We start from the raw sequence: 8960 nt of genomic DNA, 5'->3' as shown, positions 1-8960 counted from the left end.
TTATATTGATATTATTGTAAACCTCCTTAAATCAATAAACCCCTCTAATTTACCGGTGGATATAAGACGATTATACATTTTAATTATGTATTTATTATTTCAAACCCTAACCTACTTCCCATACTTAAGGGTCCACACAAGTCCATTCTTCTCCTACAATACCCTCAAACAATCCATTTCCTATGACCCTCTTTACCTTTTGATACCAAGCCTATTTAGAGCAAAGAACCTTTGAATCTATCCAACAAGAAGTTGCTCACCTTAAACAGTAAACACAAAAGAAAATAACTTGTTTAATCTAAAATGATTTTAGACCAAAAAACATTATGAAACAATAAAAGAAAGATTAATAACGAATTTTCTTTAACTAAATCCAAAAAAACTACTTGATAACGGAACAACAGGTATAAGTTGATCTAAAATTTAAATATTTTGATCATAAATTTCAAAAAATTAAAATGAAAACAAGCTTTTGCCAAAAAAAAAATGCTAAACCAAAAAATAAATTTAATTCAAATAGGAAAATAATAAATCTATTATGAGGAAATATTAGGTAAAAAAAGAGTTTATACATATTTAAGATCTAAATCTAGAATATTATTTTAGGCTTTAATTGGCCCTTTCATAATTGGTGTCGGTTGACTTTTATTTTTGAGAAGGCTAAACTAAACACGCTACTTGCAGAAGGGTTGGTGATTCTTGAAAAGGGTAAAACGGTCAATACACCTCCAAAACCATGGGCAAAATCGTCAAAAACTACTCAGAAATTGGTGGTGATGCATCTGTATATATATACACACACAGTAGGGTGTGAAAATACACACAGTCACACACAATCGAAGCAAGGGATCGCGTAATAGAGTGGCATATGGGAGAAGAAATGTGTGGAATATAAGCGTTTGAAGAAGATTGATTTATGCATATATATTATATATACAGATGATGTGTGTGTGTTTAGTGAGAGAAAGCTGTAGAGAGAGAAAGTTTTTCAGTCGTTAGTCGCCGCCATTTTTGTTACGGCGGAGGAGAAGTTTTGGTTTTTGATTGGTCGGAGTTTGTCGAAGGATCGGTTAATGTGAATCATTCGATCTGTGTTTTGATTTTTTCATCAGGTATTTGAAACCCTAGTTTGCGTCTGTGTGCGTGTGGACGTGTGTGTATTTGATATTATCTGTTTGTTCGTGTGTAATTTTGTTTTATTGAGGTTCGATGATATTGGATGGTTCGATGCTTTCTTAGATCGATTCGATTGAAAGGTTGAAATAAAATGGAAGTTTCTCGCTTCGGAAATCTTATAGTCTCATTTCAAGTGTTGCGACGAGTGATGGATTTTGATGTTTTTCGCGATTGCAAGTGGTTTTGTTTGAAGAAGAATATATGTTAAGGAGGGTTTTCTTGCTTTACCGCTGTATCTTCGAGTTCACTGGTGGCATTCTTCATGATTCTCGTGGTGATTTTCTCTCTCCGTGGCTGAGTTCACGGCGTCGTGGATCTTGAATCACATCCTCAGCGAACTCATTTTTTGAAATCTTATGTGCTTGTTCATCTGCGGTATAAGATCCACGAGCTTGATATTCACGGAAGCTGATCTCGTTTTTCTTCTACCTAGGTTTAGCACATTTAGGGATCTAATCTCCTTAGATGTTATCCATCATTTGAGACGTTATGCTCAGATTCACAACATTTACAGGTCAAAAAGGGCGTGCAGTGTCTTGACCACACATAACCTATTTGTTTCCTTAGAGCTCTGTAAATCTCCTTGGTTTGAATGGAGAAAGATTGTTTGCTACTAAATATTGGAATCCATGGCTTCTACTCGAATCAATCTGAAGTTGTTTGAGACAAGGCATGGGATATGCTTTTGCTATCTCTTCAATGTTCATCATCCTCAGTATTTCGTTTCTGCTCATTTGGAGATTAGGGAAATGCTAACACATGGATCAAAATCTTCTCCGTTGAAGGCATATTTGAATCGTGCTTATCTTGTTATGTTATGACTCTCACATGATTGTCCTGGAAGCCTGAATCTGCAGCAAGCCAGCAACTCAACTAGACTTGGCTTCTTTTTGAAAGCAGTTTGTTTATGCTTTAGATCCTGAGTGATTGGTGTCTTGTTCCAAACGCTTCATCTTTGATTTGCAATGCCATTTCTTTTAGTGTGGATGTATCCATAAGAGTTCAGGAGTCTTGTTAGCTTTTGCATTTCTTGGCCCCAAATACTGAACATATAATCCCTTTTTGCATTAATTGCTTTGTTGGCTCATCTAATCATGTATTTCTATGATGCTTTACAGGCTGTGAATCGAGTACCTTGGGTTTTCAAAGCTTTACAGACATCGCTATCTTCAAAGGCAAACAATGAGGGGCCACATCTAATGGTGGGAGTTGCAATCACTCAAAACATTCCATTACAACACTTTTGATGTTACAGCATTTTGATGGAGGTAATTGTTTCTGGACTTGCAGATTCATCTGTGTACCTGCACTGGGGGTTCAACCTCTACTAACACATCAAGCAAAAGACGTAGTGGAACACTATCCTGCAAAAACTGTGGTGGAAGATCATCAATTAATGGAAAAAGCTCTTCAAGTTGTCTTCTTAGCACAGTTTTGGAACTTACTAGCTTAATCAATTCAGACTTTACTTGGACAAAAGTTTCAAAGGGTTGTAGGAGTTCATCAAGGAGACCTCGAAGTTCAAACACAATTAACTTAACTAAGGATTCAAAAGTTCTAGAAATGCCTGTTTCTGAATCAGAAAAGGTGATGTTTCAATGCTCACTATAATCATACTCTTTAGCAGAAACTCATTAGTTGTAGGCTTTAACCTAAACACTCTTTTACTAAAATTGCAGTTGGGAGTCTCTGTTCTTGGGTGTCACTTCAGTGAAAAGGCAGAACACATTCCAATCAAGAAAAGGAGATTCTTATTCCGGGCATCATCTCCGCCACGGAATCCATCTCTGGAGAGTCCCAAAGCTTATAATCATGAGCTAAAATTAAACCCGAATGCAGCTTGTCTACCTGAATCAGTTGCTGGAATGAGTGAAAGAGGTAGTAATGATGATAAATTGGTAAAAAAGGAGTTGGTGAAGACTAAAAATGAACCTGGTGAAGATGATGACTTTTCTGGCATATCTATACTTGCTGCTGCAGCATGTAGTAACAGTTTGGGAACTGAAGCCGATCGCAGTGAAGAGTCTGGAATTGGAATCACCACATCTGTCGCCAAAAGTCCAGAAGCTCTAACCACTATTCAATTAAAAGAAAACATTTCAAAATCTGCTAAGGAAGAATCTGATCCCCATACATCAACAAAGGACCAATCTGCCCCAGATAAGATCCCATTGGAGAAATCTTCACCAAATGAATCCACATTGGATAACTCCTCTTCACATTCCCCTTTGGAATCAGCAATTCCGACTTCAAGAGATGTCAGATTCAACTGGGACTTGAACACCGTGATGGATGATGCATGGGAGGAACCATTTGTCAGCGAGCATGAAGTTTCTGCACAAAACAAAGTCACATTTTTCGAAGACAAAAAAGAGGATTGTACAAAAGACAATTCCGGAGATCATAAGCCTGGAAGCGAAGGGGAATCCGGGATTCCATCAAAAGACATCAGCAATCTGAACATACCCATTGAGATGAAAAGTCTGGCTCACGAAAACGAGTTAAAGCTGGGAAAACCATTGTCTTGTGAACTAGATAATGCTCAACATTCCGTGGTGGTGGAATCAGTAATTCCTGTTACTAAAACCCTAACCTTGGAGAACCCAACACCCGATATTTTTTCAAAGTGGGCGACTCGTGGTGGCCAAACTTCTTCTGTTACTGAGGCTGTTGACACAAAATTATCAATGGATTGTTCTGTGCCCCCAGGTTTTGATCATTATCTAAACTTGAATGCATCCAAAGAAAATGTGGTGGCAGAATCCGCCATTCCTGTTACTACACAACCAGCCATGACTAACACCTGTAAACCTGAATACGAGAAACATGATTTATCACTTACCCCTGCAGCCTCTGTGGAAAATGGAGTCCTTTCAGATAAGGTCGATGAATCCATGGTGAAAATGGAGTTAACAAGCAATGATGTCAGCAAGGGGACAGAAGTTCCTTTACAGACTGCTGCAATTCCTTCTATAAATGATTCCGAAGCGCCATTGGAGAATGGAATCCGTTATGACAATTCACAGACTGACAATCGAGCTGGAAGTGGATATGATTCTCAATACGAAGATGGAGAACTAAGGGAATCGAGTATAAATGCTTGGAAAGGAGAAGAAAATGAATATGTGATTGACAACAGGGGAGACGATTCGAACATCGGAATCATGGATTCCTGTGAAACTAATACCTCTCCATGTGGACAAGAAGCCTCTCCAGGAATCAAACTCACTGAAACCGATTTAACATCTAGTGTCGTGTTGCCAGAGAAACTTCATAACGCTGATGAAGTCTTATCCGGTTCGGAACCAAATGAGACAGTTAGCAATCAAGCCAACAGTGAAAGACAGGAAATTGTTCAGAATCTGAACCAATCAGACGAGTGGAAGATGAACGTTTCAGGATTGGATCATGAAAATCAACGAATCTCTTTGAATAATTTCACCAAAACCAGAAACTTTACAAGTCGGAAATTTTCGTATGGCGAACAAAAAGACGGATTTGACCCTGAGGATATGGAAATGAAAGGTGAAGGGTCAAGATTCTACAGAAAGGAATCGATCACACGTATCGGAGGTCCATCAACACATGACGTGTTCCTTTCTAGAGGTAGATTTCGGGTGCAAGGATGCAGGTACTGAAACTAAAAGTAAAACGTATTTAGTAAATCTCTTTCTTGTTGACCTTACATCCGGTCAACATTTTGACTTTTGTTAATGTGTTTATTTACAGTTCAAAGTCTGGTGATGGTTTAGCTTCGAGACCAGAGAGGGATTCAGGTGTGGTAAGATCCTTTGGACGTGGTGGTAGTGGTAGTGGTAGTGGTAGTGGTAGATACTCCCCGCATAACCGTGGTAGTGGACGGGGAAGCGGTGTATGGAATCGTTCCCCAGATCGTAACCAACCATTCATTCGTACTATGCTAGAAGATTCTGGAAGTTTGGATAATATAACAAACGAAGGCTCCATGGATCAAAATGATTCTTCAAACAGACCAAACACTTCATCGTATATGACTCGTAGACCTTTCAGAAGCCGCTCACCAATGAATCGCGAAGCAAATGATTTTCGGGCACGTTTAGGATTAAGACCAACTGGGGACACGGGTCACGAGAGGTTCAATATGGGTCGGAGCAGGGGACGCGGGCGGGTCGGGCAAGTGAGGTACAGTACACGGGTTGACGGTGAAGGACCCGGACCCGGACCCGGTCCCGGACCCAGACGATACCATGGACCCGGAAGTGATGAATGCGATGAGTTTCTACCGGATTACCCAAATCCTTTCCCGAGGAGACGCCGGTGCTTTTCACCCGTGGAAAGAAGAGGGAATGGGAATCATTATTCCAATTCGAGATCACCTTCGAGACCGCGGACGCGTTCTCCGGTTTCCAATTCCGGGTTCCGACGCCGTAGTCGATCGCCTACTTTCAGAATGCGAAGGCCAAGATCACCAAACTACCGGCGTGGTGGGTTTGAACCGGAATACAATTCCGGACCTCGAAGCAGTAATTCATCACCGCCGCCTCCGAATTCGCGTTGGGTAAACTACAAGGAACGGCCGGTTGTTTTTGACCGGAGATCACCGCCACCACAGGTGGTGGAAAGGGAGAGTGTAAGGGAAAGGGAAAGGGAAAGGGAACGATTTGGTTTTTATGAAAGAAAACCAAAGCAAAATGAGTTCTACAGATCCGGGCAGCCCGGAAGATTTGACCCGAGTGAAGCCGGGCGGGGCAGACCCAGGTATGTGGGTAATGAAGGGGATCGACCGGATAATGGATACAGGCGTGGGGGGTTTGTGAGGCAGCAGCGGTATAACATGGATGGACATGTGAAGAGGTTTCAGTACGATGATGAAGATGGTTTTGGGAGGGGTTTTGATGCACGTGACAAACATGCTTTGGAAGTTCACGCACGTGGGAATATCAAAAGTAATGGGACAGGGACAGATGGCCGGTTTAAAGATTTTCCAAGACGGTCGAGGGAAGACAGGGAGGTGGTGGTTGGTGAGTTTAAACGGCGGTCTAGAGAAAGGAAAGATTCTGACACAAAAGAAGAAAAAGACCAATCTAACCTTGACTCGATGATCATGATAACTAATGAGGTGGTGGTGAAGGAAGGTGATAATAGTAAACCAATGTTGGCAGCTAACTAAACCAAAACAAAACCAAAACAAAACCAAACCAAACCATGGTTCGTGCTACTTTTGCCCTTTACTAATATATAGGGAGGAATATGCATTACACATACGCATTTATTCCCATAGCACTGAACCTTTTGAAAGTTTTTTCTTTTATATTTTCAGCTCTCAGAAACTCATCTGAATCTTTGCTGTTGTCCCCCCAGTTCTCGCTGGCTTGGGTTTAATTTGCATTCAGATTAGACTAGTCTTCGTTTTGCATTCACATTTTTTTAGTTTTGCTTTTTAAATCAAAGCATAAGTTAAATTATCCTTCTGTTTTCTTGGTATTATTAGAAACAAAAAAGTACGCTACACATCATCAATGGTTTCTCCTATCTATATATATATATATACACACAAAACTTAGCTCCTGAAATTTCCATTGTTTTCATCGTCAAAATGGGTGAAGAAAGATGGTCCGCCTGTTGGGATTTCGTAGTTTAATTCACCTGGTTTTGCTGTTTTTTGCCTGAAAAAAATAAAATAAAATTGGCTTAAATAAATCTGTCATGGAAGGGGTGGGGTTAATCAATCGTTAATGGATAGATAGATAGATACCATTCTTGGTCAACGAGCATATCTTGGGTCAAACCAAAGTCCATCATTTGTTGTTTGGTGTGGTGAACTAACAAACTGTATCTTCCACCTTGACCTGTTTGCATAACGATCATATTCCCATTTTGCATGTTGTTGAGTCCTTCAAACTGTTCGACTGTCCACTTATACCATCTCATTAAGAAGACTCTTAAGGTTAAACCATGAGAAACTATGACCAAGTTCATGTTCGGGCTTTGCTCCCCTGGTGGTTGAAATCTACCTATGTCAATATCAGTTCTTAATGTCTCCCGAAACCCTACACACAATTTCATCTTTCTTTTTTATATTATATGGTTTTTTAGAGATTATGATGAAATGAATTGAACAAAAAAAAAAAAAAAGAGAGGATTAATTAACCTGTGATTCGATCATAGACATCTGCTGCGGATTCGCCGTTTGGAAAACGGTAGAAGAATCGGCCGTATTGGACTCGAACGGCTTTCTGAATCTTCATCTGTTCTTGATCTTGGAAGTTCCCTTGCATTTTGAAATTCAAACGATCAATATAAAAAAATCGAGTTTGCTATTGATTGATATTAGTCTTATTCATTTCAATTTAGTGAAAAACCGACTTCAATCAATCAATAATTAACAAAAAAAAAAAAAAAAATTCTTAGATTTAAAAAATCAATTACCGGAATACTATCCAATATCCATGAAACATATAAACAAGCTTTAAGAATATATGTAAAAATGTCTTTGAAAGTAAAAAGGAGTACATATAAAAATAAACTAAAAAACAAAAGGTATTTTAAACTACCATATCTTTATTTTATTTACAATCTTCATATTATGCTATTCTTTTATAATATTAGTTTTTACAATATTTACCATAATTCAAAGTTAAAAAAGATTATTAATACTATAATCAAAGCCAAGGAATGTGAGATTTAAGAATCGACTTGGATAATATGGTTGTACGGTACAACCACCAAAGCAACATGTGGCGGTTTGCAGTCCTGTCAAATTTAAACGTGTGTGTAGAGAGAGAGAGAGAGAGAGAGAGAGAGAGGGCGGAGTAGGTGGATAAGGATAGGAGAAGCTCACCGAAATCCTGCTCTCGCAACCGCGGTTCTTCCCTGACGCCGGCGATTCTCGATCGTTGAAACGCGGTTCCCAAACCACGAAGAGTCTCAATCGTTCTCTGATACGGCGAAACGTAAAAGTAAACCTTCCAATCATCAGCTCCATCCTTCTCAATCATCTCTCGTATTCTCAACCCACATTGCTCCGCCTCTTGTTTCCCTTTCTCCGTCAATCTAATTCTCGGATCTGCGACTCTCGTGTAAGCTCCTTCATCCACGTTTCCTTCACTCTGCCCGTGTCGCACCAGGATGATTCGTCGCGGCCGTGGAGGTTTCCCGGTGGTGGCGTTGAGTGTCAGATTCTTTTCCGGGAAACAATTCTCGTCAATGGCGACTCTTCTTCGGCGCCCAATTGTGTCTTCACAGCACTTGATTATAGACGAATATGGTGATGAAGATGTTGTGATAGACATGCTGGTACTGAGACCTCCGTACAAATGGAAGAATAGAGGGTTTGAAACTTTGAAGTTTTTATTTATTTGGGGGCATATTCATGGCATCATGCAAAGCAAGAAATTTGATGAAATTTTGTAAGACTGGTGGTCACTGGTCAATCCATTCGTCTTGTTCACAACATGTATAGATTTTTTTTTCTTCAACTTGTTTTGTCTTATTATTAAATATTAAGTCATTCTATTTTGTTAACTTTTTTTTTTTTTTAATATTCTAAAAATAACTATAATTATTGATCATTCTATAAGAAATAACTAAAAAATAATCATTTTATAAAAGTAACCACTTGTTTTCGAAACAAATGCAAAATGTACTTCGAAATAGGAGTATAGGACATCATGGTTATTGGTTAAGACATTTTTTTAAAAATTCAGTTTTGTTTTTTTGTTAATATTTTGTTTTTACAATATAAACTCATTCTTTTTAATTTTAATGTGAAAAATTCTTTTGAAAAATTCTTTTTAATTTCTATG

At 39.0% G+C, this 8960-nt stretch overlaps 2 protein-coding genes across 2 annotated transcripts; one reads left to right on the top strand and one right to left on the bottom strand.

Annotated features, from left to right (window-relative positions):
* The first annotated feature begins 796 nt into the window (after positions 1 to 796).
* LOC145000319 (uncharacterized) lies at positions 797 to 6620 on the top strand. The gene is made up of 5 exons (XM_078959517.1): positions 797 to 1112; positions 2295 to 2378; positions 2467 to 2763; positions 2856 to 4807; positions 4906 to 6620. The coding sequence occupies exons 2-5, from the start codon at positions 2376 to 2378 to the stop codon at positions 6323 to 6325; spliced, it is 3672 nt and encodes a 1223-aa protein (XP_078815643.1). The 5' UTR covers positions 797 to 1112; positions 2295 to 2375; the 3' UTR covers positions 6326 to 6620.
* LOC145000321 (phosphoglycerate mutase-like protein AT74H) lies at positions 6609 to 8598 on the bottom strand. Its single transcript, XM_078959518.1, has 4 exons — positions 7997 to 8598; positions 7307 to 7426; positions 6911 to 7205; positions 6609 to 6821 (listed from the first exon to the last, which is right to left on the bottom strand). The coding sequence occupies exons 1-4, from the start codon at positions 8445 to 8447 to the stop codon at positions 6716 to 6718; spliced, it is 972 nt and encodes a 323-aa protein (XP_078815644.1). The 5' UTR covers positions 8448 to 8598; the 3' UTR covers positions 6609 to 6715.
* Positions 8599 to 8960: the final 362 nt, after the last annotated feature.

Source organism: Lactuca saligna, chromosome 6 (assembly GCF_052625555.1).
Source record: "Lactuca saligna cultivar CGN05327 chromosome 6, ASM5262555v1, whole genome shotgun sequence".
Lineage (NCBI taxonomy): Eukaryota > Viridiplantae > Streptophyta > Magnoliopsida > Asterales > Asteraceae > Lactuca > Lactuca saligna.
This window is presented reverse-complemented; position numbering and strand designations above follow the sequence as displayed.